The sequence below is a fragment of the Macaca mulatta genome, chromosome 14 (assembly GCF_049350105.2).
Source record: "Macaca mulatta isolate MMU2019108-1 chromosome 14, T2T-MMU8v2.0, whole genome shotgun sequence".
NCBI classification, from domain to species: Eukaryota; Metazoa; Chordata; class Mammalia; order Primates; family Cercopithecidae; genus Macaca; species Macaca mulatta.
In genome coordinates this window covers 8521284-8548447 of record NC_133419.1, presented here as the reverse complement: position 1 = coordinate 8548447, position 27164 = coordinate 8521284, and the positions used below count along the sequence as shown (strand labels likewise).

At 55.8% G+C, this 27164-nt stretch overlaps 4 protein-coding genes across 9 annotated transcripts; 2 read left to right on the top strand and 2 right to left on the bottom strand.

The window, feature by feature from the left end:
- Positions 1 to 1924: 1924 nt before the first annotated feature.
- On the top strand, positions 1925 to 6343 carry CTSW (cathepsin W). Of its 2 annotated transcripts, XM_001112560.5 has the most exons (10): positions 1925 to 2245; positions 2506 to 2590; positions 4009 to 4122; positions 4781 to 4935; positions 5036 to 5132; positions 5215 to 5295; positions 5385 to 5510; positions 5679 to 5743; positions 5825 to 6031; positions 6112 to 6343. In XM_001112560.5, exons 1-10 carry the CDS (start codon positions 2159 to 2161, stop codon positions 6220 to 6222), a joined length of 1128 nt encoding a protein of 375 aa, XP_001112560.2. In that variant the 5' UTR covers positions 1925 to 2158; the 3' UTR covers positions 6223 to 6343. The 2 variants fall into 2 exon arrangements, with proteins under 2 accessions (XP_001112560.2, XP_028689053.2); XM_028833220.2 differs by lacking the exon at positions 4009 to 4122 and having other exon boundaries at positions 1994 to 2245.
- A 142-nt stretch (positions 6344 to 6485) lies between these two features.
- On the bottom strand, positions 6486 to 11721 carry FIBP (FGF1 intracellular binding protein). 2 transcript variants are annotated; one of them, XM_077962413.1, is made up of 10 exons: positions 11553 to 11721; positions 11153 to 11351; positions 10818 to 10944; positions 9232 to 9332; positions 8104 to 8258; positions 7675 to 7783; positions 7534 to 7597; positions 7159 to 7245; positions 6982 to 7079; positions 6486 to 6647 (listed from the first exon to the last, which is right to left on the bottom strand). In XM_077962413.1, the coding sequence occupies exons 1-10, from the start codon at positions 11635 to 11637 to the stop codon at positions 6578 to 6580; spliced, it is 1095 nt and encodes a 364-aa protein (XP_077818539.1). In that variant the 5' UTR covers positions 11638 to 11721; the 3' UTR covers positions 6486 to 6577. The 2 variants fall into 2 exon arrangements, with proteins under 2 accessions (XP_077818539.1, XP_014969153.3); XM_015113667.3 differs by having other exon boundaries at positions 8125 to 8258.
- Positions 11722 to 14572: 2851 nt separating this feature from the next.
- Positions 14573 to 25863, bottom strand: FOSL1 (FOS like 1, AP-1 transcription factor subunit). 4 transcript variants are annotated; one of them, XM_015113666.3, is made up of 4 exons: positions 25539 to 25863; positions 21589 to 21786; positions 17902 to 18009; positions 14573 to 17180 (listed from the first exon to the last, which is right to left on the bottom strand). In XM_015113666.3, exons 1-4 carry the CDS (start codon positions 25635 to 25637, stop codon positions 16770 to 16772), a joined length of 816 nt encoding a protein of 271 aa, XP_014969152.2. In that variant the 5' UTR covers positions 25638 to 25863; the 3' UTR covers positions 14573 to 16769. The 4 variants fall into 4 exon arrangements, with proteins under 4 accessions (XP_014969152.2, XP_077818546.1, XP_077818547.1 ...); XM_077962420.1 differs by lacking the exon at positions 17902 to 18009 and having other exon boundaries at positions 25539 to 25771; XM_077962421.1 differs by lacking the exon at positions 21589 to 21786 and having other exon boundaries at positions 25539 to 25771.
- On the top strand, positions 14622 to 15522 carry CCDC85B (coiled-coil domain containing 85B). Its single transcript, NM_001261659.2, has one exon. The coding sequence runs from the start codon at positions 14683 to 14685 to the stop codon at positions 15289 to 15291; it is 609 nt and encodes a 202-aa protein (NP_001248588.1). The 5' UTR covers positions 14622 to 14682; the 3' UTR covers positions 15292 to 15522.
- Positions 25864 to 27164: the final 1301 nt, after the last annotated feature.

Sequence of the window (27164 nt, the reverse complement as noted above, 5' to 3'; positions counted from 1 at the left end):
CTGTAAAGCAGATGCTGTGGTGCCGGGCACCAGGGACACAGCACTGACTAAAAACAGACCCAAACCTCCTGGCCTTGGGAGCTGTCATGCAAGGGAAGGAAAGAGGATCAAAGAGGAAGGCCACTGGGCCCCACACCTCCAGTCCCTCCTCCCCGTGGCCTCCCACATCCTACCATCACAACAGACCCACATTGGGACCTCCACCTCTGAGGGCTGACATGGAGCCTTAGCCATCAGTCATACAACAGGACAAGCCTGGCTGGGGCCCGTAACTGGGCTCTAGAACCACAGGGCCAGGCACCACTCTGGGGATGGTCTGTCCACGGCATTTCAATAAAGGCAGCAGCATGCTTTTCAAATAGAGAAGCCCCTTGGCTTACTCTCTGGGCAGGGCGACAAAGTGTGGCCTCACGACTCTGGGAGGAATCCTAATAAAGAAATGCAGTAGTGAGCATGTAAGTGAATAAATCCCAGGATTACAGCTGTCCTGTCTCCCGCCCCATGGAACCCTAGAGAGCCAGCTCTTCACACCCTTCTCTGGTCTTGGTCACCAGTTCTCAGCCTGAACTCCTAGAAGGGAGGTCTCCAGCCCAAGGACCCACTTAGAACAAAGACAGCAGTAATGGGTGTTAATACTGCTGCCCAGCCCTTGACCTCACAACTTAAGTTTTGGCCTCCCTCTGTCTGTGATGCTCACAGTTATCCTTCTGGCTCTTCAGCCCCCTCATCCTCATCTCTAGACCATGGGAGGGATGAGGAACGGGAGGCACTAGCAGCAATGGCTGCTCCTGGACTCTGACTCTGCACTTTCCTGTTTTGTTTTGTTGACATGGAGTTTCACTCTTGTTGCCCAGGCTGGAGTGCAATGGCGCGATCTCGGCTCACTGCAACCTCCACCTCCCGGGTTCAAGTCATTCTCGTGCCTCAGCCTCCCGAGTAACTGGGATTATAGATACCCGCCACCACGCCCACCTACTTTTTTGTATTTTTAGTAGAAACAGGGTTTCACCATGTTGGCCAGGCTGGTCTTGAACTCCTGACCTCAGGTGATCCACCCGCCTCGGCCTCCCAAAGTGCTGGGATTACAAGTGTGAGCCACCGCGCCTGGCCTGGTTTTGTTTTTTTGACACAGGATCTTGGACCCAGGCTGGAGTGCAGTGGCATGATCATAGCTCACTGCAGCCTTAATCTTCCAGGCTCAAGCAATCCCACTGGCCTCAGCCTCCCCAGTAGCTGGGACTACAGGAGAGCACCACCATGCTTGGCTAACTTTTTTTAATTATTTTTTTAGTAGAGATGAAGTCTTGCTCAGTTGCCCAGGTTTGTCTCCAACTCCTGAGCTCAAACGATTCTCTTACCTTGGCCTCCCAAAGTGATGGGATTACAGGCATGAGCCATTGTGCCCAGCCTGCTTTCTTGTTTACAACTTATGATGATCAACTGTTCAGTCAGCAAACACCTAGCGAGCCTGCCCCATGCCTAGCCCTATCCTGGGCACCGGGGACACAAGCAAACCGAACCCTTCTGGTGTGGCTGGAGGCAGATGCCCAATGGGCACAGGTGCAGCTGGGCTGAAGGGGCTGCAAAGCTTCTACCAGAGGTTGGGGAAGCAGGGAAGGCTTCTTGAAAGAGGCAGCCATTGAGGTGACTGAGCTTCATAGTAGGAGCAAGAGTGGTTCCTTTGGCCAGGTGCAGTGGCTCATGCATGTTATCCCAGCACTTTGGGAGGCTGAGGCGGGTGGATCACCTGAGGTCAGGAGTTCGAGACCAGCCTGACCAACATGGTGAAACCCTGTATCTACTGAAAATACAAAAAAATTGCTGGGCGTGGTGGTGCACGCTTGTAGTCCCAGCTACTTGGAAGGCTGAGGCAGGAGAATTGCTTGAACCCGGGAGGTGTAGGTTGCAGTGAGCCCAGATTGTGCCACCGCACTCCAACCTGGGTAGGAAAAAAAAAGAAAGAAAAAAGGGGTGGGTTGGGGAGCAGACAGGCAGAGGACTGAAAGCCTGAAGGCCTGAGCAAGTTGAGGGTTCTAGGGGTCCACCCCTCACCCACCAAACCTGTCTTCCCCTTCGTGGTTTCTCCAGCCCCGCCCTCACACCCTCCTCCTCGATCTGCACGGCTTCCTGCCTCCATGCCTCTCCAGACTGCACCAGCATGGCACTGACTACCCACCCCTCCTGCCTCCTGGCCCTGTTGGTGGCAGGCCTAGCCCAAGGCATCAGAGGCTCCCTTAGGGCCCAGGTAAGTGCTCCCAAAACCTTACAACTGCCAGTCCCACACCTGGGGTCACCCCTTCAGAAACAGCTGGCCTGTCATTCTCATTTTTCAGAGGGAGTCACTGAGGTTGGAGAGGGGGCTGACGTGCCCAAGGGCACATGGGAAGACAGAGAAGGCTAACTGGCTGACCCCTAGCCCAGTCCTTGCACGGCTAGGAGCTAAGGTGGGGCCCCAGCAATGATTCCTCTGCCCACTGCCCCTCTCTACCCTTGGTTCCTTGCCAGGACCTCAGTCCCCAGCCGCTGGAGCTGAAAGAGGCCTTCAAGCTGTTCCAGATCCAGTTCAACCGGAGTTACTTGAGCCCAGAAGGTATCACAGGGCACATACATCTCCACTCCAAGCCCCCACGTTTTTTTTTTTGTTTTTTTTTTTTTGTTTTTTTTTTTTTTGAGACGGAGTCTCTCTCTGTCGCCCAGGCTGGAGTGCAGTGGCCGGATCTCAGCTCACTGCAAGCTCCACCTCCCGGGTTCACACCATTCTCCTGCCTCAGCCTCCCGAGTAGCTGGGACTACAGGCGCCCGCCACCTCGCCCGGCTAAGTTTTTGTATTTTTAGTAGAGACGGGGTTTCACTGTGTTAGCCAGGATGGTCTCGATCTCCTGACCTCATGATCCGCCCATCTCGGCCTCCCAAAGTGCTGGGATTACAGGCTTGAGCCACCGCGCCCGGCCCCCACGTTTTTTTTGAGACGTGGAGTGCAATGGCCTCATCTTGGCTCACTGCAACTTCCACCTCCTGGGTTCAAGCGATTCTCCTGCTTCAGCCTCTAAGTAGCTGGGATTACAGGCATGTACCACCACACTTGACTTTTATATTTTTAGTAGAGACAGGGTTTTACCATGTTGGCCAGGCTGGTCTTGAACTCCTGACCTCAGGTGATCCACCTGCCTCAGCCTCCCAAAGGACTGGGATTACAGGTGTGAGCCACCGAGCCCAGCCATCCCACTTTGTAATAGATGAAAAACTTGAAGCTCAGGGTGGGGAACAGGCATGGCCAAGGTCACTCAGCAGGACAGGGCAGGGCTGGGCATGTGCTCCCTGGTTTCCTGAAAGCATGAGTGGGTCCAGGATCATTCTTTGCTATGGATCTGGAGGGCAGTGGCAGCGGGTGAGGTCCTGCCCTAGTCCTACGTGATCCCCTGGCTCCGCAGTCACTTCCCTGTGATTCCAGGCAGTGGGCAGGGGGCCACCACCTAGTCATTCGTTCATTCAGCAAACACCCAAGGACACCCATTTTGTCCCCACGTTGGGGACTTCTTCTCTAGCCCATGATCTAACCCCTGCCCCTGCCCTCTCGCTGTACTGATCTTTCTAGGGGGCTGGTCTGCGTGTGCCTTTTAGCCCAGGCTGCCCGTGCCATCGTCTCCTCTCCCCGTCATGTTCCAGCTCTCCTCCTGTGGTCAGAGGTGTAAAGGTGGTGGCCTGGCAGGAAGCTGGTCTCTGGCCGCACATCCTTTCCTTGAGTCACCACCACCAGACCCCTTACCTGGCTTCCTACCCAGGGTGGCCAGAGATGGTCCTCTCGCTGCCTCTGGGGAAAACCCAACCCTAGGTGGGCTGGGTAACCACTTCCTGGGCCTGGGTATCTGCAGTGGGGCCTTGTAGGAGCTACACGAAAGGAGCCAGTGCTCAACTGGGTGGGTGTGGGTGGAAGGGTGCCCAGCCAGTGGCTACTTCCTGCCCCTGAGGGTTTGGGAGTCAGCCTAGGACAACTCCCTCTTGGTCCAGAGCATGCTCACCGCCTGGACATCTTTGCCCACAACCTGGCCCAGGCTCAGCGGCTGCAGGAGGAGGACTTGGGCACAGCTGAGTTTGGGGTGACTCCATTCAGTGACCTCACAGGTACCATTAACCCTTCTGGCCTGTAGGTGGTGGTTGGGGAAGCGGTCTCCCCAGGGACACTGGCAGCTGGACCCAGTGGACCTTCAATTTTCACTTCCCAGGGAAGGAAATTCATTTCCCCGAGGACCAGGGGCTTGGGTGCTGGTATCAAATCACCCAGTGCAGGGGCAGAATCTCTGTAGCCCTGTGTCCTAGCCCAGCCTAGGGGCCAGCACAGCAGCTACACGGAAGCACCCAGCAGGGAGTCCAGCCTCTCTAGGCTCAGCATCCCTGCCTTTTTGAGACAGGGTCTTGCTCTGTTGTCCAGGCTGCAGCACAATGGTGCAATCACAGCAGCTCACTCAGCCTCTACCTCCTAGACTCAAGCAATTCCCCCAACCTCTCAGCCTTCTAAGTAGCTGGGACTATAAGCCCGCACAACCACACCCAGCTAATTTTTCTACTTTTTGTGGAGATGGGGTCTTGGACTCCTGACCTCAAGTGATCCATCTGCCTTGGCCTCCCAAAGTGCTGGGATTATAGGCGTGAGCCACCACACCCGGCCTATCCTTGCCTTTTTGCCCCTCAGGGCATTATGGGACCAACGGCTGGAGTGGGAGAGGCAGAACAGGGAGAAGGGGTCAAAACAGAGACCTCAGTGGCCCTGTCTGTTCCCCAGAGGAGGAGTTTGGCCAGCTCTACGGGTATCGGAGGGCAGCTGGAAGGGTCCCCGGCATGGGCAGAGAGATAGGGTCCGAAGAGCCACAGGAGTCAGTGCCTTTCACCTGTGACTGGCGGAAGGTGGCCGGTGCCATCTCACCCATCAAGGACCAGGTATCTGCCCCTACCCAGCTCGCTCTAATTCAGCTAAGTGGTGGGAAGGAGAGGGGCCTGGCCCGAACACCTAGCCCCTCCTCACCCTCTCGCCCTCCAGAAAAACTGCAACTGCTGCTGGGCCATGGCAGCGGCAGGCAACATAGAGGCCCTGTGGCGCATCAATTTCTGGGATTTCGTGGATGTCTCCGTGCAGGGTAGGGCTGACAGAGGGTGCAGGTGTGACAGGGGAGGGAGGCCTAGGGGCCTGGTCACCCACACTGTCCCTTCTTGCACCAGAACTGCTGGACTGTGGTCGCTGTGGGGATGGCTGCCGTGGTGGCTTCGTCTGGGAAGCGTTCATAACTGTTCTCAACAACAGTGAGTGCACTGCCCCGCCACTCTGTGCATCTGCAGGGGGACAGGGTGGGCAGGAGCGGAGCCTCCTCCCTTGTCTTGCTTATCTGCAGGCGGCCTGGCCAGTGAAAAGGACTACCCGTTCCAGGGCAAAGTCAGAGCCCAAGGGTGCCATGCCAAGAAGTACCACAAGGTGGCCTGGATCCAGGACTTCATCATGCTGCAGAACAGCGAGCACAGTGCGGGCAGGGCAGGGACATGGGCGGACGGCAGGGACAGACACCGGGGCAGAGGCAGACACACTGGGTGACTGGGCTAGAAGACAAGAGGGGGTGGGAGGAGCGAAGGAGCGAGAGAGAAACCGACACTCCCACATGCCAAGGGTCTGATGATGCTCCCGTCCCCAGGAATTGCCCAGTACCTGGCCACTTACGGCCCCATCACCGTGACCATCAACATGAAGCCCCTGCAGGTGGGATGGGAGAGCTGGCGGGGGAGGGGAATACAGGGGACTTGGCCCTACACTCAGCCCCTCGGCCCCCACCCCCTGCAGCTATACCGGAAAGGTGTGATCAAGGCCACACCCACCACCTGTGACCCCCAGCTTGTGGACCACTCTGTCCTGCTGGTGGGTTTTGGCAGCCTCAAGTCAGAGGGGATATGGGCAGAGACAGTCTCATCGCAGTCTCAGCCTCAGCCTCCACACCCCACCCCATACTGGATCCTGAAGAACTCCTGGGGGGCCCAGTGGGGAGAGAAGGTGAGTGTGATCTATTGGGGGAGGGGCCAGGCAGAACAGGCCTCTTCCCACCTTCCCACCCGTGTCCCCTAACCTCCTAGGGCTACTTCCGGCTACACCGAGGCAGCAATACCTGCGGCATCACCAGGTTCCCGCTCACTGCCCGTGTGCAGAAACCGGATGTGAAGCCCCGAGTCTCCTGCCCTCCCTGAACCCACCTGGCCCCCTCAGCTCTGTCCTGTTAGGCCAGCTGCCTCCTCGCCAGCCCTACCCCCAGGTTTTTGCTCATCTTCCCAATCTCAATACAGCCTGAATAAACCAAGACAAGACGTCTGGCTTGTGAGTGGACTCTTCTGGTGGATGGGCGGAGCACAGTCACCATTCCCTGAGATATGTCCCAGTTCCCAAGAGGCCACTGTAAATGTCCATCCTTGTACACGGACACCAGGTGCTCAGAGACAGACACAGGCACATCTGCACGTCCCCCACCTGCTCCCCGGAGCGAGGACCAGTCTCCAAACTCAGGGCAACTTTATTGTCAGTGTGGGCGGGACATTGGGAGGGGCCTCAGTCATGATAGAGGCGCAGGAGGCAGCCGCGGAGGGTGCCCATGTAGCGGTCCCAGAGGGCCTGGTGTCTGTAAGAACATGAACAGTGACAGCTGAGTTTTCACAACACTCACCATGGTGGAGGCCCTGCCCTGAGTGCTTTCTACACCTTCATTCATTTTGCGCTTAGAAAATTCTTACAGTTCTTCTCATGATGAACCCCAGTTTGTATATGAGGAAACTGAGGCATGGAGAGGTTAAGAAACCTGCCCCAAATCACACAGCTTCTAAGAGGGGGAGCCAGAGCTTTGGTCCTACCCCCAGGGTAGTAGAATGAGGAACCTTGAGTCTGCGGGAGGTGAGGTCCTGGCAGGTGGCAGGCTGGGGCAAGGCCAAGCTAGACAGGAGGACAGGACTGCTCACCGGAAGCCATCGAGGGAGTGGACAGACGCTGAATACTGATTCAGGAAGAACCGCACGTCGCTGAGTGGCCAGTGGTCGGAGCGGCAGGGTTCCACAAACTGTGGGCCCAAGAGAATACTTAGCACTCGTCTAGGCCGGGAACAGGCCAGGTTGGGTGTCAGAGTCACGACAGCTCACCTTCTCCACGAGGTCCACAAACAGGTCTCTGACATCTTTATTGTGAGTCAGCTTGGCGGCCACGTTCACCAGCCCCCGGGACAGGTTCTGTGGGGCAGGGATCTTTGGAGTTCTGCTTTCTGCCCCAGAAGTTGGGAGCTGAGCACAGAAGCTGGGGGAGGAGTAGGTCCCTCCCCAGATCCATCCACCTCCCTCCATCAACCAAGTCCCCATTGTTTATGAGCTGCTTCCATCAGCGGCCACCGTCAGCAGCCACCAGAGGGAGCAGCAGCGCCACCTGCCGGCCAGTCTCTGGGAGGGGCAGAGCTGCCCAGTACAGGTGGCGAACTGGAGGCTGACGATGCCAAAGGCCAGAGGCTGGATGGGACCACAGACCTTGAAGTTAGCTTCCATCTCAGAGAAGACGCCCAGCTTTCCCCGGAGAGCAGTGCACACCAGGCTGCAGAGACAGGGTCATACCTATAGCCACCTGGGCCCCTACTGCAGGCCCTGCCCCATGGCCCCCTACAAGGTCACCTCTTATGCAGGTCCAGAAGGTCCTTGTCAGCCACTAGCACCTTGAGTTCCTTCAAGTCCTGGAGAAATTCCTTGTCTAAGTCCATGTCCATGTCATCCATCTGCGAGTCTATGAGGCCATGAAGGGGGTTGCGGTGGGTGATAAAATCCCCTTCTGGGATAGCCTAAGCCTTTCCTCACCCAATACTTCATTTCCCCCCTAGGGACAGAAGAGGAAATGGAGTGTCAGAGAGATGCAGTGACATGCCCCGGGCCACAGAGAGGCAATAGGCCCTCTGTCTGCAGACAAGCTGTGTGTGGGAAAACATTCTATGGGCAGGGTAGCCTGGGTGTGGGCCGCGAACAGGAGCGAATGCTGGGAACTGGGGGCCTGTGGGAGAAACTACTGGTGGGGAATCAGGTCCTGAGGATGGGGAGACATCCAGGCACCTAGGTCAATGGGGGCCTCACCGACGGCTCCAAGGGTCCAGTTTTGGATCATGAGCTCAGCGCAGAAGGCAAAGTCACCGAAGCTCAGATACTGCAGTTTTTTCTTCCCTGTCTCAAAGCGGTTGTTAGCAAAGAAGACGATGGCTGCATAGTCCCTGCACAGAAGAGAGGAGGGTCCTCAGGGCTTGAAATTCCTTCTTAGGCCGGGAGCGGTGGCTCACGCCTGTAATCCCAGCACTTTGGGAGGCCGAGGCGGGCGGATAACGAGGTCAGGAGATCGAGACCATCCTGGCTAACACGGTGAAACCCCGTCTCTACTAAAAAATACAAAAAACTAGCCGGGCGAGGTGGCGGGCGTCTGTGTTCCCAGCTACTCGGGAGGCTGAGGCAGGAGAATGGCATAAATCCGGAAGGCAGAGCTTGCAGTGAGCTGAGATCTGGCCACTGCACTCCAGCCCGGGCGACAGAGCCAGACTCCTTCTCAAAAAAAAAAAAAAAAAAAAAAAAAAAAAAAAAAGAAATTCCTTCTTAGGAAGCAGCTGCAACCTCAGCTGGGTGTCCGAGTTCTGGCCTCTCTCCGCCTCAAGTTGCTGTGTGACATGTCTCAAGTCACTTCTCTACGCCCTTTCCCCATCTGTGCGAAGAGAAGGTTCCAGCCCAAGTTTCCTAGTGCATACAGTGGGAGACCATAAGGGTAACAGTTACTATTTACTGAGCACTTCCTAAGTGCCAGGGCTGTGCCATGGCTTTACATATGGCATCTCTCAACAGCCCAACTGGAAATCGCTGGACTGTGCTTTGCATCCAGGACAGTCTGGTCCAAAGTACAGACCAAGTTGGGTGCGGTGGCTCAAGCCTGTAATCCCAGCTACTCGGGAGGCTGAGGCAGGAGAATTGCTTGAACCGGGAGGCAGAGGTTGCAGTGAGCCGAGATTGCACCATTGTATTCCAGCCTGGGCAACAAGAGTGAAACTCCGTCTCAAAAAAAAAAAAAAAGTACAGACCAAAAGTGGGATAATCACTCCCCCAGCATACTAAGGAGGTCAGAATGGTTGGGGTAGGGAAGGTGGACAAGCCTCAGGGCCCAGGGAAGTAGTGTGCAGGATGGGGAGGTGGCTAGCTCCTCACCTGGCCAACCGGTCAGAGAGGAGAAAGTGTTGCTGAATATTGTCCACCAGGGAGCCCCGCATTTCCTCTACCACCTTGAAGACTCGCTTAAAGTTGTCAAACTGCAGGGCAGTTAGGGTAGATAGAAGAGAGGACTGGTCAGAGTGTCCACCATGTCGCTCACCCAATAAACCACTTACTGAACATCCCTCCCTTCCCCATCCACCTATCCAGTCGGCAAGTGCTGATTTAGCATCTGTTATTCCTTCAACCAACTATTGGTTATTAGTACTTGTTATCAACTCAAATGCTTAGCAGCTCCTGCCGTATCTTGCCTTGGATAAATGTTTACTCAATCTTATCTCTAAATCCAACCCCATTTTAGCACCATGCTCTCCAGATCTTCACAAGTTTGAGTTGGAACAGACTTTCCTGGCTAAGCCCCAGGAACTAAAAAATAAAAAACAAATGCTAAGTTATAAACAGAAAGCTCACAGGAGATACAAAAGAAAGGCATCAAAGGCCCAGAAGGGTTACTTCTTCCTGGCGTACCAAAAAGGCTTGTGGAGAAGGTGGCATCTCATCTCCTGTCTTGGATTTCAAGATGTAGATATTGCCAAGAACAGTACCCTCCAGGTAGAGCAACATGAGTAAAGGAAAGCCTGGGGGCTGGAGAAATGTAAGCCTAGAGAGAGAGGTCTGCAGGGACGAGATCACAGGACAGTCTATAGGTCAAAGCCAAGAAGTGCAGCTGCTACCCAGGACGCAGTGGGAGCCCAAAGTCAGATCTGGGCTTCTGAAAGGTCACTCTGGCCACACAGTACAGGATAGCTTGGAAGGAGCAACAGGGAGCCAGGCACAGTGGCTCACGCCTGTAATCCCAGCATTTTGCGAGGCCAAGGCAGATGATCACTTGAGGCCAGGAGTTCAAGACAAGCCTGGCCAACATGGTGAAACCCCGTCTTTACTAACAATACAAAAATTAGGTGGGTGTGGTGGTAGACGCCTGTAATCTCAGCTACTGCAGAGGCTGAGGCACAAGAATCGCCTGAACCCAGTAGGCGGAGGTTGCAGTGAGCCGAGATCACACCACTGCACTCCAGCCTGGGGCACAGAGCAAGACTCTGTCTCAAAAAGGAAAAAAAGGCCGGGAGCGGTGGCTCACGCCTGTAATCCCAGCACTTTGGGAGGCCGAGACGGGCGGATCACGAGGTCAGGAGATCGAGACCATCCTGGCTAACACAGTGAAACCCCATCTCTACTAAAAAAATACAAAAAACTAGCCGGGTGAGGTGGCGGGCGCCTGTAGTCCCAGCTACTCGGGAGGCTGAGGCAGGAGCATGGCGTAAACCCGGGAGGCGGAGCTTGCAGTGAGCTGAGATCCGGCCACTGCACTCACTCCAGCCTGGGCGACAGAGCGAGACTCCGTCTCAAAAAAAAAAAAAAAAAAAAAAAAAAGGAAAAAAAAAAAGGGGGGGAAAGGGGAAGGGAGGAGAAGACTAGGTATGAAGCTGCTGCCACAGTCAGAGGCTGGAGCTGGGGCAGTGGTCAAAGGGAGGGAGTGAAGTGCAAATGGGATGCTGTGTCTGTGTGGGTGCAGTGCCCACCTGTCTCCGGCAGCTCTTGAGGGTGATGCCTGTTTTGGTGCTGATGTCATCCAGGTCTTTCTTGGTGCCTTTGGACAGCTTCTTGCCCAGCACCTCCCGAACAAAGGCCTCATCAAAGGCATAGTACCTTGTGGAGTCAGACAACACCATTGACCCCCCCATAAAAAAGAGGAAAGGGGGCCTGGCGGGGCCTGGCAGGGCCTGGGTCTGACCCCTTCTGCTCTCAACTTTCTGATGGCTGGGTAAGTCCCATCCCTCCCTGGGCCTGTTTCAGCTGGGAAAATGGGTATACAGTCAGACTGGTTGATGTCTCCACCATCCCACAGGGTGAGCACCTCTCGATGAGTAGTGCCTGCCGGGAGGGCGGAATCTGGAAGATGAGCTGGTGCAGTAGCTTGGGTGGTGCGTGCAGCAGCCGCTCGAGCATGTGGAAGGTGCGGTAATGGTCCATGGTGTCGCTCTGCAGCACCGCTGCCGTGGCGCCCGTCTGCTCCAGGATTCCCGAGCGCACCCGCAGGGCCACCGCGTCGGTCACTGGAAAGTGGGTGCTAGCATCAGGTCCCGCCCCGCCGACGCCAGAAGCCCTTAAGGGATTCCATCCCCGATCCCTATAACACCCCTTATTCCCAGGCGCTCGCCCACTTCCCTAAAGGATGACCAAGTCCTAGCCCCGCCCCCTCTCCCATTCAAAACAACCGCTCCGCTGACGGGCTTCCCCACACGCCCCTGACGGACCCGAGTAACCATCGAGCCAGAGGCGATACACGTCCTCGTCGATAAGGGTAGTGTTCCCCACGAAGATGTCCAGCTCGCTGGTCATGGCGACGCCCGGGGCCGCAGCGGCCCGAGCAGGAGGGAGCACCGCTCGGGCCGGGCGCGCCGCCTCCAGGCCACTTCCGGGAGTGCCGAGATTCCGCTCCCGGCATCCGGACCCAGCATAGGACCACTTCCGGGACACAGCCAGTGGTGGCGGGGACGGGGCGGGAGCGGCGAGGGAAGAGAGGGGGAGGACTACGCGGAGGAGCAACGCTTCCTCCGGCCGGGAGGGGGAGTCCCAGGCTCCTGCGTCCTGTCTCCCCGCGGCGGTCTGCAGGAGCTCGAAGGGAGTTCCTCCTTTCGTCTCCACGGTCCCCGCAACCTCTCCCCTCACTTCCTCCTGGCTTTTCTCCCACCTTCTCTGCCCTCTTCGGGACCTCCTAAGTTTGACCTGTATCCTAAACTTAGGGGGTTTCACAGGGCTCTGTACTAAATCTCTTCTCCGCAAAAATGGGGTATGCCCCGACTTCCTCGGGCTCTTGCTGGAGACCCCTTTGTCCATCCTGCGCATAAGCACCTCTCCTGGGCCTGGGGCGCCTGCTTCCACCTTGGTTTTAACCACACCCCCATCCCCACGAGCTACTGACGTCTCTAATTCTGCCTTTCTGAGCTCTGCCTGGAAGTTCACATCCGGAGGGGCCGCCTATTGGCCAAGTCTGTCCACACTCTTCCTGTAAGCCCTTCAAAAGCTCAACATATTCTAGACAGACCTCTCGCTCTCCCCATTTGTTTCTTTCCTGCGTCGCTATCTCAGTGATAACCCTAACATCCACCAGTTCTCTCTCTCTTTTTTTTTTTTTTTTTGAGACGGAGTCTCGCTCTGTCGCCCAGGCTGGAGTGCAGTGACTGGATCTCAGCTCACTGCAAGCTCCGCCTACCGGGTTCACGCCATTCTCCTTGCCTCATCCTCCGGAGTAGCTGGGACTACAGGCGCCCGCCACCTCCCCCGGCTAGTTTTTTGTATTTTTTAGTAGAGACGGGGTTTCACCGTGTTAGCCAGGATGCTCTCGATCTCCTGACCTCGTGATCCGCCCGTCTCGGCCTCCTAAAGTGCTGGGATTACAGGCTTGAGCCACCGCGCCCGGCCCATCCACCAGTTTTCATACGAGAAACCTGGGCGTTCTCCCAGACTCCTCTCTCCCCACGTTCAGTTCGGCTGATTTGCCTCCCGAATATTTCTAGTATCTGTTTGTCCTCTCCACCCCCACTGACGCTGCCCCAGCCGTTTTTCTGCTTAGCTCTCCTTGCTCCTTGCACAGTTACCAATCTCCCTGTTTATGTCCCCTCCCCGCAGGGTTCGGCCCACACAGGGTTCGGCCCAATCTTTTTTAAATACTTTTTTTTTTTTTTTTTTTTTTTAGACAGAGCCTTCTCGCTCTGTCGCCCAGGCTGGAGTGCAGTGGCGCGATCTCGGCTCACTGCAACCTCCGCCTTCTCGGTTCAAGCAATTCTCTGCCTCAGCCTATGGAGTAGCTGGGATTACAGGCTCCTCCCACCACGCCCGGCTAATTTTTGTATTTTTAGTAGAAACGGGGTTTCACCATCTTGGCCAGTTAAATGCATATATATATGTGTGTGTGTGTGTGTATATATATATATATATTTTTTTTTTTGGTTTTTTTTTGAGACGGAGTCTAGCTCTGTCGCCCAGGCTGGAGTGCAGTGGCGCGATCTCAGCTCACTGCAAGCTCCGCCTCCTGGGTTCACGCCATTCTCCTGCCTCAGCCTCCCCAGTAGCTGGGACTACAGGCGCCCGCCACCAAGCCCAGCTAATTTCTTTTTTGTATTTTTAGTAAAGATGGGGTTTCACTGTGTTAGCCAGGATGGTCTCGATCTTCTGACCTCGTGATCCGCCCGCCTCGGCTTCCCAAAGTGCTGGGATTACAGGCGTGAGCCACCGCGCCCGGCCAAATGCACATCTTAGAATGTTACTCCCTTGCTTAACATCCTTACAAATGTTACTCCCTTGCTTAACATCCTTACTGGCCTTTGGAAATGCTCCAACCTAGTACTGGAAGTTCTTAAGAATCTGGCTTTTACCTACCCTTGAAGCCTCTCTGTCTCTCTCGCGTTTTCTGGACACATCTGCTTTTCAAAAACCATCAAGCTATCCTCATTGTTCCTAAAGCAGCTAAGCTCTTTCGGGCACCAGTGTCTTTCACCTTGTTATTCTCTCTCCCTGAAATAGCTCTTTACTGGGCAAAGTCCTATGGATCTACCAGAGCCTCTTGGATAGCATCCCTTTTGGGAATCCTCTTAAGGACCCTCAGACCATACTTCTCCCCGATTTGTTTCTTGTTTAACACAGCTTGTCTTCCCGGACAGACTGCGTCCTCCTTGAGGATGGAATCAGTATTTTGGTTAAATTTATTTCTGCATGGGCCTTGCACATAAAAAACGTTTATTGAACAAACGAATCCTGTATGTTCCTCCCCCCAGGCAAGAAACGCTCCCTGGGAGGGATAGTAGTCTAACGGTGAGCTAGAACGTTTGGACTTAGGGTTCCGAGGAACCGGGAGCAATCCTTAGTGAGCCCAGACTTCCGAATTTGATCAAAGGTAAAGAGGGACTGGAGAGCGGTCCATCTGACTTCCGTCGGGGATGGGCAGGAGTCCGGGGTGGACGCCTGAGTCTTGGTTCTCAGAAGAGCCGAGAGGCCTAGGCTCGAGCTTAGGGCGATCCGGTACTTGGAGGTTCGAAGCTCCTAGTTTAGGGTTGAGACCGGTGCGGAGGGCGATGACGCGGGCCTTCCTTGACATCGAGGATCAGTAACACTAGGAGTGGGTGGGGAAGGGGCCCCCTGAACTCAGGCCCCACCCCTTTCCGGGGACTTTTCACCGGATTGGCTGTCCTTCCATAACGTCGTGCGGCCCCGCCCCGGCGCGCGCCCCGCCGCGTGCCCAGCTGGGGTAGCTGCTGCAGCCTACGCTGCCTGGGCCACTGCCTGCTGCGCACGGAGCCGGAGCCCGACCCTGAGTGGCGCCGGGCCCGACGTGGGGCTCCTGGGTCGCGGCGGCGGGCGGGCGATGCTCCAGCGGCCTGACCAGCCATGGAGGCCGAGGCAGGCGGCCTGGAGGAGCTGACGGACGAGGAGATGGCGGCGCTGGGCAAGGAAGAGCTAGTGCGGCGCCTGCGGAGGGAGGAGGCGGCGCGCCTGGCGGCACTGGTGCAGCGTGGCCGCCTCATGCAGGAGGTGAATCGGCAGCTGCAGGGCCACCTGGGCGAGATCCGCGAACTCAAGCAGCTCAACCGGCGTCTGCAGGCAGAAAACCGTGAGCTGCGCGACCTCTGCTGCTTCCTGGACTCGGAGCGCCAGCGCGGGCGGCGCGCCGCGCGCCAGTGGCAGCTCTTCGGGACCCAAGCATCCCGGGCAGTGCGCGAGGACCTGGGCGGCTGTTGGCAGAAGCTGGCCGAGCTGGAGGGCCGCCAGGAGGAGCTGCTGCGGGAGAACCTGGCGCTTAAGGAGCTCTGCCTGGCGCTGGGCGAAGAATGGGGCCCCCGCGGCGGCCCCGGTGGCGCGGGGGGCTCAGGCGCCGGGCCAGCACCCGAGCTTGCTCTGCCCCCGTGTGGGCCCCGCGACTTAGGCGATGGAAGCTCCAGCACCGGCAGCGTGGGCAGTCCGGATCAGTTGCCCCTGGCCTGTTCCCCCGATGACTGAAGGCACTGCCTCCTCCACGCCGATGCCCGCCCGGATTGCTCCCCGAGCTGTGGACCTCGGGACCTGGACGCCGTCCTGGCTGCACAAGAGGGGCCGCTGGCATGGACTAAGAAATCCTGACACCGATAAGGGCCCCTCGCTCTTGCTGGCAGGGCAGCAGGGGGACTGAAGGCTGGAGCGGAGGGACTTGCTGGGGGTTGGATTGGGGGTAATAAACCCGGACGGAAGCGGAGCCCGCGGCCTGGGCAGCGTCTATTTGGTACTCGCCGGGGTTGGGGCGAGGGTGGGGTGCTGAAACAGGGTACCATTCCCATCCAGAAGGACTGCAGAACTAATGATTCCCCCATTACTTCGAGCCTGGGGTGGGATGCGGGGCAGTGGTAAACCAGACTTCCCCCATCGGGCGCCGGGACCGGCCAGAATCCAGCCCCTGAAGTGGCTCCAGCTCCCTTCCCGGCTCCTTCCTGTTCAAGACAATGGGGCAGGAAGCAGCTGCTGGGGGCTTAGAACCACTCGGCCCCCTCCTCTGAGGCTGGAAGGGGGCATAACAGCGCCCCACCGTGGCACACGCAACAGCACTGTGGGCCCCCACGGGAAGAGGGACGGTAAGCCTCTTCGCTTTTACCCCAGAGGACTCTCTCCTCTCAGTCCTGGAGATGAGGCCGAGCGGATGTAGCCCCACTTGTCAGATAAGACAAAGTCCAAAAATATCAAATAATTTGTCCAAGGTCATGCAGTGAGTCTGTAGAGCTAAGGCTGGGACTTACGACTCAAATACTCTCCCATTGGCCTTGGGGTCCGGTGAGGCGCTCAGGCCACAGCTTCAAGCCTTTTATTCCATTTTGGTAGGTTTGTATAAAAATACTCTCTTTAGGAAAATAAATAGCAGCTGCCCTCGCTGTGGAGGCTTGGATTCCCTGGAGCTGAAGGCTTCTCAAAGCTGAGATCGGCAGATCTGCTCATCACAGAAGCCGTGGGCACCTCCTGAGTTGTGCGGTTCAGGAGGGGGCGGCAGAATGGCCTGGTCCAATCACCTGCTGCTGCTGGCAGTGGGGCTGGTGAGTTAGTGTTCTAGGTGGGCAAAGTGGCACCTTCTGTCAGGGGGTAGGGTTGGGTGGATCACAGGAAGAGGGTGATGGATAGTGTGGCAGTGACCTGGAAGGGGTTAGGGCTCCAGAGGACCTCTAAGGATCTACAAAGTCTCTGGGCTCCCGGGAATTCTCTGGCACAAATGGGGAATATTTTGTCTCTGATTTAGTGCAAATTGTGCTAGAGAGGCCAGCTCTAGAGAAACAGTGGGCAGCTTTGGTGGCCCCAAGCTGGCTCTACTGTGAAGCACAATATGGTCAGTCTCATTAGAGGGATGGAGAAGCTGCTGGAGTTGGATGTGGGATACTGTCCAGGCCAGCTGGACCGGTGGGGGAAGGGGAGGAGACGTTGGTTAGGGTGGCACCTGCAGGGTGTAGGGCTCGGGTGCCTCACAAAGCAAGGAGGGTTGGAGAGCCAAGGGGGTCAGAGGATGGGTCTCCGCTGCTGCTGCTACTCTTGCGATGAGCTGAGGCACAGGGCTCAGGAGTGCTGGGGTAGGTGAAGACTAGGCTGGGGGTGAAAGGAGTTAGGGAGGGTGTGGTCATGAGCGTGGGGGTGTGCAGTGCCTCAGGTTCAAGCACAGGCCCTGGGGAAAGGGAGATACAAGGTACAGGGTGGCAGGGGGCTGGCGGGCTGCTCATGCCACTGGTACTGCCTGTGTCCCCCTCCTTGGCTCCTTCGGGGATTTTGCAGATGGGTCGGTGGGCTTCCAGCACCAGCTCCAGGCGCTCCTTCTGCTTCTGCAGCTCCTCAATCTCTCGCTGCAGCCCAGATTTCTCATCTTCCAGTTTGTCAGTCTCCTGTAGAAGATCAGGAGAGGAGTCAGGAAGGTGAGGGCTGAATATCCTGGAGCCTCAGATGTTTGGACTCAGGGTTCTGAGGAGCTGGGGTTGGGTGGGGAGAGAGGGGGGGCAGTGGAGAGTCTCCAGCAAGTCTGGACTGCAATTCCCATGAGCCCCTGGGAGAAAATGGGCACGACTCCCATCAGGCCCAGGCGTTTTAGGAGATTGCTGGCACCGGGCGGTGACTCAGGCCTGTAATCCCAGCACTTTGGGAGGCTGAGGCGGGTGGATCACTTGAGGTCAGGAGTTTGAGACCAGCCTGGCCAACATGGCGAAACCCTGTCTCTACTAAAAATATAAAAATTAGCCGGGTAGGGTGGCAGGTCCCTGTAGTCCCAGTACTCAGGAGGCTGAGGCATGAGAATTGCTTGAGCCTGGGAGACAAATGTCACAGTAAGCCATGAGCCGAGATCTCGCCACTGCACTCCAGCCTGGGTGACAGAGCAAGACTCTGTCTCAAAAAAAAACAAGGAGATTGCTGGCTGAGCCTCAGCTCTGCTCTGCCTCCAGTGAGACATGCTGCAGCCAGTTTTTAATCAATTTTTCCTCATCATTTGCCCAGGACTGCCCCTCGGACAAGGAGCTAGGATGGTGGGGAAGGGGCTACATATACTGGGGCTTTGGGGGCTCCTGGGAGACAGGGTCCCTCAGAGTTCGGTGGACCAGGGCTGGTGCTCACCGCCTGCAGGAAGTCGGTCAGTTCCTTCCTCCGGTTCCTGCACTTGGCCGCAGCCAGCTTGTTCCGCTCGCGCCTTACTCGTCGGCGCTCCTCTTCCTCAGGGCTGATCTGGGGGTGAGACTGGCAGTGAGGAGGACCCTGGGCCATTGGTTGCCTGGAACTCGCCCCTCACGGTGGCCCAGTGGTAGGACCCTGACAGAGGTCATGGCAGGGCCCCCTCAGCTAGTGATTTAGGGATCACTGCACCCAACCAGTTCTCTGCACTGAGGCACTGTCTGCTTGGATTGGTAAAATTTCCTCCTCGCACCTAGCTTTAGTGCACATTCCTCTCCCATAATGCCCTCCCCTTCCACAAACCCTAACCCTCCTTATCTCTCAGGACTCAACTAAGATGTTCCTGCCTCCAGGAAGCCCTCTTATTCCCCAGCCAGAAGTGACCTTTCCCCCTCAGCACCCTCTTTGCAGGACCCTCATCCTTTTGGATCTCTGGACAACCAAGTCTCCTCTTCCAAGAGCTGTAAGCACTAGGAGGGGATAATGAGTGCTGCTGATTAAGTTGCAATGTGTTGGAAACCTACTATGTGCCAGCCAGGTACTTTATATAGATTCTTGTTTTTTCACTGAGAATATGCAAAGATTTTTTTTTTTTTTTTTTGAGACGGAGTCTCGCTCTGTCCCCCAGGCTGGAGTGCAGTGGCGCGATCTCAGCTCACTGCAAGCTCCGCCTCCCGGGTTCACACCATTCTCCTGCCTCAGCCTCCCAAGTAGCTGGGACTACAGGTACCCGCCACCTCACTTGGCTAATTTTTTGTATATTTAGTAGAGATGGGGTTTCACCATGTTAGCCAGGATGGTCTCTATCTCCTGACTACGTGATCCGCTCACCTCGGCCTCCCAAAGTGCTGGGATTACAGTCGTAAGCCACCACGCCCGGCCTTTTTTTTTTTTTTTTTTGAAACGGAGTCTGGCTCTGTCGCCCAGGCTGGAGGGCGGTGGCCTGATCTTGGCTCACTGCAAGCTCCGCCTCCCGGGTTCACGCCATTCTCCTGCCTCAGCCTCCTGAGTAGCTGGGACTACAGGTGCCTGCCACCACACTCAACTAATTTTTTGTATTTTTAGTAGAGATGGGGTTTCACCGTGTTAGCCAAGATGGTCTCGATCACCTGACCTCATGATCTGCCCACCTCGGCCTCCCAAAGTGCTGGGATTACAGGCATGAGCCACCGCACCCGGCCTTTTTTTTTTTTTGACAGAGTCTCACTCTTTCTCAAGCTGGAATGCATTGGCCTGATCTCGACTCACTGCAACCTCCATCTACTGGATTCGAGTGATTCTCATGCCTCAGCCTCCCAAGTAGCTGGGATTACAGGCATATACCACCACACCTGGCTAATTTTTGTATTTTTAGTAGAGATGAGGTTTCACCATATTGGCCGGGCTGGTCTTGAACTCCTAACCTCAGGTGATCCACCCTCCTCAGCCTCCCAAAGTGCTGAGATTACAGGCATGAGCCACTGTGCTTGGCCTTTTTTTTTTTTTTTTGTAGTGATGGGGTCTCGCTATGTTGCCCGGGCTGGTCTGGAACTCCTGGGCTCAAGGGATCCTCCTGCACTGGCCTCCTAGAAAGCTTGGATTACCAGCAGGAGCCACCACACCTGGCCTCTTTTTTTTTTTTTTTAACATAGATTTTTTTTTTTTTTTTTGAGACAGAGTTTCACTCTTGTTGCCCAGGCTGGAGTGCAATGGTGTGATCTTGGCTCACCGCAACCTCCACCTCCCAGGTTCAAGCGATTATCCTGTCTCAGCCTCCCTAGTAGCTGGAGCTGGGATTACAGGCATGTGCCACCGCGCCCAGCTAATTTTTTTGTATTTTTAATAGAGACGGCGTTTCTCCATGTTGGTCAGACTGGTCTCAAACTCCTGACCTCAGGTGATCCCCCTCCTTGGCCTCCCAAAGTGCTGGGATTACAGGTGTGAGCCACCGCACCCGGCCTGTTGTTGTTGTTTTTTGTTTGTTTTTGTTTTTGAGACGGAGTCTTGCTCTGTCGCCCAGGCTGGAGTGCAGTGGCGCGATCTCAGCTCACTGCAAGCTCTGCCTCCTGGGTTCACACCATTCTCCTGCCTCAGCCTCCCGAGTAGCTGGGACTACAGGCGCCCACCACCACGCCCGGCTTTTTGTATTTTTTAGTAGAGACGGGGTTTCACCATGTTAGCCAGGACGGTCTTGATCTCCTGACCTCATGACCTGCCTGCCTCGGCCTCCCAAAGTGCTGGGATTACAGGCGTGAGCCACCACACCTGGCCTTAAACATAGATTCTTAACCCAACTTTCCATGAAAAACTGAAGCCCACGGAGGATAACTTGCTTATGGTTCCAGAGTAGGACTTAGAACCCATAGAACCCACTCACTCTATTCCACATTGAGTGACAGGCCAGATGAGAGAGACCATTTCGCCAAAAGGATCCAACTCACAGCTCACAGCCCTACCTGGAGAGCCCAGGATCAAAGGGTCACCCGCAGAACCAGGCTGAAGGAAGGATGCACAAGAGGGTTTACCCCTGGCCCGCTTCTGTGGCTCACACCACAGTCCCTCCTCACCACAAAGGCCAGACATCCTGTTCTGGGAAACCTATCCCTGGCTATCTCTCATCTTTCCCAGGGCCCTAACCTCTCTCCCCATCCTCTACCTGCCAACCAAGCTTTTTAAACTCATCCCCTGTAGTCTCCCACACCAAAATGCCCACGGAGAGGAAAGAGAGCCACTCCTTTAAAGACTCACCATCTCTTATTCACTTATTTTGGTAAGGGCCTTGAGGAGCCAAGAATTCTCAATTCCCTCTACTTTGAGCCTTCTGTTAGCTCCCAGTGAGACAGAGTGGCTTGGTGATTAGTTTTGGGGATTTTATTTTATTTTGTTTTTTTCGGTAGAGACAGGGGCTCTCTACGTTGCCCAGCCTAGTCTTTAACTCCTGGCCTCAAGTGATCCTCCTGCCTAGGTCTCTCAAAGTGCTGGGATTACAGGCATGAGCTACTGCACCTGGCCTTGGTTTGGTGGTTAGGATCTGACTTCAGAGCTGGATGGACCTGGAGCCAAGGCCAGTTCTGTGCCATTACTCACTACTTGTGTGATCTTGGGCAAGTGACTACCCCTCTGTGCCTTCATTTCCTTGGTGGAAGATGGGGAAAACCAGGGTACATACCCCAGATAGATTTCTTGAGGATTAAATGAGACAGGGAAACTGAGACTGAGGGAGTAGCTGAAGGGAACCCTCTTGTTCCTGTTCTCTCCCAGACAACATAAGTATCCCCTCTATGCATGCTGGTAGGTGGAGACCCCCTCACCATTACATGTGCGCACGTTACATGCTCTTGCCTCCACCTCCATCCTTGCTCCTGCCATCCCTCTCTACCTGGAATGTCCTTTCCTTCCTCTGTGCCTCTGCCAGTCCTACCCATCCTTCTAGGCTAATATGCCACCTTTTCCAGGAAGCTTCTGTGATCCAGAAGTGACTGTTGTATCCTCTGGGCCTCCCGTGGGGCTCCTATCGCTTTCAGCCTTGGGCAGTAGTCACCTATAGCCTACCTTACTCTCTCCTAACCCTATGTTCTCCTTTCTGGTAGGAGCTTCTCTGCACCCAGCACTCCTGGGTGGAGTCGGAGCCACTGCGATGCCTCTGTGCCTTACCTGTTCACAAGGTCTTCGACGCACCCCTGGAGGCGGCCCCAGGGCCCGAATGACTCCTGGCCGGGGTTGTGGGGGGCTGTACTGAGGGTAGGTCAGAGGCCTGGGGTAACTGCTGGGCCCCAGGAAATGAGGCTGTACCATCCACTGCAGCTCCTGACTGCCACTCATGGTGTTGATGCTTGGCACGAGGTGGAACTTCTAAGGAATAAGAAATGGAAGGCCACAGATGAGGTCCATGTGGATTGAGGGGCTTCCACTGGGCAGAGGCTACACTGCTGTCTACCTTCAATGTACAGGCTAGCTCTGAGAACAGAAAGAACACAGCCTGGCAGTCAGAGACTGACCTAGTGGCAAATCCCTGCTCATAAGCTGTGTGGTTTTGGGCAGGTCACATAACCTTTCTGTGCCCCCGTTTCCCCATTAGAGCTAACATTTATAAAATATAAACTGCCAGGAACTGTTCTAACCACTTTACAAATACTGACTCATATCATTGGCACAGTAGTATCTTCATTTTCTTTTCTTTTTTCTTTTTTTTGAGATGGAGTCTCACTCTGTTGCCCAGGCTGGAGTGTAGTGGCATGATCTTGGCTCACTGCAACCTGTGCTTCCCAGGTTCGAGTGATCCTCCTGCCCCAGCCTCCCGAGTAGCTGGAATTACAGGTGTGCACCACCATGCCCGGCTAATTTTTGTATTTTTAGTAGAGACAGGGTTTTACCATGTTTGCCAGGCTGGTCTCCAACCCCCAACCTCAGGTGATCCACCCACCTTGGCCTCCCAAAGTGCTGGGATTACAGGCTTGAGCCACCACACCCAGCCTAGTATCTTCATTTTCAGACAGGAGAACAGTTGTCCACAGACACAGAGCCAGTGAGTAGGAAACAGTATTTGAGCCCAGCAGCTGGTCTTTTACCCACTCCTGCACCTGTTTGCACGAAGAGGATAATTACAGCTCCCATCTCACGGGGAGGCTGTGAGAATCAAGTGAGAGAATGTGTGCGACAGTCTGGTAAGTGGCAGGTGCCCAGTGCAGAGGGGCTGAGGCAGGAAAGAGTCACTGCTGTGGGTTCAGGCCATCCCAATGCTTTTTTTTTTGCTTTTTTTTTTTTTTTTTTGAGACGGAGTCTCGCTCTGTCACCCAGGCTGGAGTGCAGTGGCCGGATCTCAGCTCACTGCAAGCTCCGCCCCCCGGGTTCACGCCATTCTCCTGCCTCAGCCTCCCGAGTAGCTGGGACTATAGGCGCCCGCCACCTCGCCCGGCTAGTTTTTTGTATTTTTTTAGTAGAGACCGGGTTTCACCGTGTTAGCCAGGATGGTCTCGATCTCCTGACCTCGTGATCCGCCCGTCTCGGCCTCCCAAAGTGCTGGGATTACAGGCGTGAGCCACCGCGCCCGGCCTTTTTTTTTTTCTTGAGACAGACACTCACTCTGTTGCCCAGGCTGGAGTGCAGTGACCTGCGGGCTCAAGCAATCCTCCCACTTCAGCCTCCTAAGTAGCTAGGACTACCGATGTGCACCACCACATTTGGCTTTTTTTTTTTTTTTTGAGACAGAGTCTTGCTTTGTTGCCCAGGTTGGAATGCAGTGGCTTGATCTTGGCTCACTGCAACCTCCACCTCCCTGGTTCAAGCAATTCTCCTGCCTCAGCCTCCCAAGTAGCTGGGACTACAGTCGCCCACAACTGTGCCTGGCTAATTTTTGTATTTTTAGTAGCGATGGGGTTTCACTGTTGGCCAGGCTGGTCTCAAACTCCTGACCTCAGGTGATCCACCCGCCTTGGCCTCCCACAGTGCTGGGATTACAAGAATGAGCCACCGCGCACAGCCTGGCTAATTTTTTTAAAAAAAATTTTTGTAGAGACAGGGTCTCACTAGGTTGCCCCAGGGTGGTCTCAAATTCCTGAGCTGAAGCAGTCCACCCACCTCAGCCTCCCAAAGTGTTGAGATGACAGGCTTTAGCCACCTGGCATGGCAGGCTGTCCCAATTCTAATCTTAGCTCTCAGCTACTTACTGCCTGTGCGACCATGGGCAAGTTATTTAACCTCCATGTGCCTCAGTTTCCTCATTTTTAATATTGTTACAGGTGAAGATTACAGGATTTCATTGATGTTAAGAAGTACCATTTAATACCTCTGAAATCAGTTTAATTGGCAATTTAAAAAATTTTAGTGGACCAGGCATGGTGACTCACACCAGCATTTTGGGAGGCTGTGTCTAGGATCACTTGAGCTCAGGAGTTCGAGGTCACACTGGGCAACACAGTGAGACTTCATTTCTACAAAAATATTTAAAACAGTAGCTGGGTGTGGTGGTGCGTGCCTGTGGCCAGGTCGCTTCCCAGCTAGGATCTCAGTAGGATTGCTTGAGCCCAGGAGGTTGAGGCTACAGTGAGCTGAGTTTGTGCAACTGCACTACAGCCTGGGCAACAGAGGGAGACCCTGTCTCAAAAAAGAGAAGAGAAGAGAAGAGAAGGAAGAGAAGAGAAGAGAAGAGAAGAGAAGAGAAGAGAAGAGAAGAGAAGAGAAGAGAAGAGAAGAGAAGAGAAGAGAAGAGAAGAGAAGAGAAGAGAAGAGAAGAGAAGAGAAGAGAAGGAGAAAGAAAGAAAGAAAAAGAGAGAAAGAAAGAAAGAGGGAGGGAGGGAAGGAAAGGAGGGAAGGAAAGGAAGGAAGGAAGGAAGGAAGGAAGGAAGGAAGGAAGGAAGGAAGGAAGGAAGGAAGGAAGGAAAGAAAAGAAAATTAGTGGCATAAAGTTATGGTGGGTTTTTTTCAATCGATGAGGTCTTCGACTCTGTGAAATACGGTAAATGATGTGGCAAGCGCCCAGCACGACGTCCCTGTTCCCATTCTATCAACCAGCTATCTGAGGAGTGGGCTGGGATGGAGCTCAGTGTTCTGGGAGAAGTGGGTTCGAGCTCTGCCGCTGGGCCCTGGGTGTGGGCGCCCAATCATCCGGGAAGCGCCCCACAAGCCCAGGCAAGTCCCGACAGCAGTAGCCTGAGCCCAAGCGCTGCGGGCCCGGCGGCCCAGTGACCCCAGTTCCGGGTCCAAGGCACCGCCGGCGGCATCTCCCACTCCCGAGGTTGTCCGGGCCCGGGCCGCTCCGGGCCAGGAAGGGAGGGGCGCCCCGGGTGACTCAGCCGCCGTGACTCGGCCGCCGTGACTCGGCGGAACGGACGCCCCTCCTTCCCTCCCCTGCCGACACGTGCTCGCAGCCCCTCGACAGGAAACGGGCACCTGCAGCCTCCCGGGTGCCCCCAGCGGGCAGCGGGCGCCGTTAGGGGCCGGGAGCGGGGTCGCGAGAGTCGCCCGCAGCCTGACCCCGCGCACGTCCCGGAACCTCGAGGTCTCTATTCGCCGCATTCGGCAAAGGTCCACTGCCCGGACCCCCCGGGGCTCCCCAGGCGGAGAAACGATAGGGACTTGGCGACGGAGGGGCGAAGGACAAACAGACGGACGGACACGCGGACGGTCGCAGACCGGGCCGGGACTCCCACCCCGGCCCAGCTGCTCTCCCGACGGATCCTGCCTCCCTCCCGTGTTGGGACATCTCACCCCGGCCCAGACTCCAGATCCCAGGAATTCAGCCCAATGCGAAGAGACCCTCCGAGCCGTCGGGGCGGCCAACCCAGGCGCCCACGCTCCTTCTGAAGCAGGGTGGACGCAGAAGTCAGAGGTGGGCAGGAGGAGAGAAAGCGGGCAAGGAGACAGAGGGACAGATGCGGACTGCAAGGGAGAAGGGGGCGGCTGGGAGAAGGGGAGTTCGCGGGTCTCTGCCGCCCGCTGCGCAGTGGGGGCAACTGGCCCCGGACGCCGAGGGGCAGGATCCTCGCCCCGGCCCCCAGCCCGGCCCAGACTCCGCTTCCCGGCTCCAGTCCCAGAGTGTGCGGCAGTTGACCCGGCCTCCCACGCGCCGTCCTCCCGGGGGACCCCTGGCGTCGGGCCCCTCTCACCTGCTGGGCTGCCTGCGCTGTGGCCGGGTGCTGCGCGGGGCCGCCATACCCGCCGCCGTTCCCGGAGCTCGGGCCTGGTTCCCCGAAGTCTCGGAACATGCCCGGGGCTGGCGGCTTCGCGGGGTCCACGGCTGCTGGGTTCTGACTCACCCGCGCCGTGCGGAGTCTTTTCTTTTTATGAATGAAAAGTTCTCGGGCTGAACCACTGCGACCGCGGGGGGTGGGGGCGTTGCAGCGACGCGGTCACCTCCAGGCTCCACCCGCGAGACGCGCAGCCTTGGCCCGTCGGTCCCGAACTTGGCGACGCCTCCCCCAGTCCGGCGGCAGCCTTTTCACTGGGATGGGCCCGGCTCGGCGTTCCCCGGTGGCTGCGGGCCCGCCCCCCTGACGTAGCTGCCCATACATGGTGCAACTTCCTCGCCGCGCCCAGGTGGAGCCCCGGGTTCCCCCGCGGACTGACGCACCTGCCCGAGCCCGCGCACAGCCCCAGCCCTCTCGCGGCCTGGGCTAGTCTCCGTTTCTGCTCCCACAAAATAGCGTGAAAGAATCACATCTCTAGGAGCCACGCCAACCGCGACCCAAAGCTTCGTGGAGTGAGATCTTTCCGCTGGCCTTGTTTTAAGGCTTCGAGTATATGAAAAGTGAATAAATGACAAACCAGGGTTACAAAAATGGTGGCATAATTTTATTTTATTTTACTTTATATTTTTGAGACAGGGTCTCTGTCACCCATGCTGGAGTGCAGTGGCCTGATCTCCGCGCACTGCAGGCTCAACTTCCTGAACTCAAGGGATTCTCCTGCCTCAGCGCTCCCTCCAAGTAAGTGGGACTACAGGCGCGCGTCACCACGCCCGGGGAATTTTTGTGTTTTTTGTAGAGATTGGGTCTTGCCGTGTTGCCCAGGCTGGGTGGTATATTTTAAATGTTTACGATAAGGTAATGCTTTGAACTAACCACACATACAATGCAATATAATTGTATTACTCAGGATAATTTCAGGAACCATAACGAATTTTAATTCAGGGCCACTACAGGTGTCCTGAGGTCTGGTAAACGCCATCTTCTTTACTGTCAGTGCCTTTCGGCCACCAGTCTTGTTTGGAGAGTATGTCAAAGGCGAGTGAATGTGAGGCCATGGCCAAACGTGCTTGGGAGGCAGGTATCATCCTCATCCCTGTTTTACAGATGGGGAAACTGAGGCTGGGAGATGTTGAAATGAATTGCTCAAGGTTGCTAAGTGAGTAGCTGGCACAGGTTGCCAAGTCACAGCCATGGGCGCTCCAAGCCCAGGCTCAGCCAAGATTTTTCACAGCCCTTACACTTTTACAGACACCTTGTTGCACATCCAGAATGTCAGTGCTAGGTACCATCCCAAAGCTTCTTCTCTGATTACTTCCATCTATAGGTGAGGAAACTGAGGCCCAGATGGAGAACTGAGCTGCCAGCTGTCACACGACTACAGAAAGAGGGCTGGGGCCAGGTGTGGTGGCTCATGCCTGTAATCCTAGCACTTTGGGAGGCCAAGGCAGAAAGAACCATTTGAGACCCCATCTCTACAAAAAATTAAAAAATTTTTCCGGACATGGTGGTACTCCTGCCTTGTGGTCCCGCTATTCTGGAGGCTGA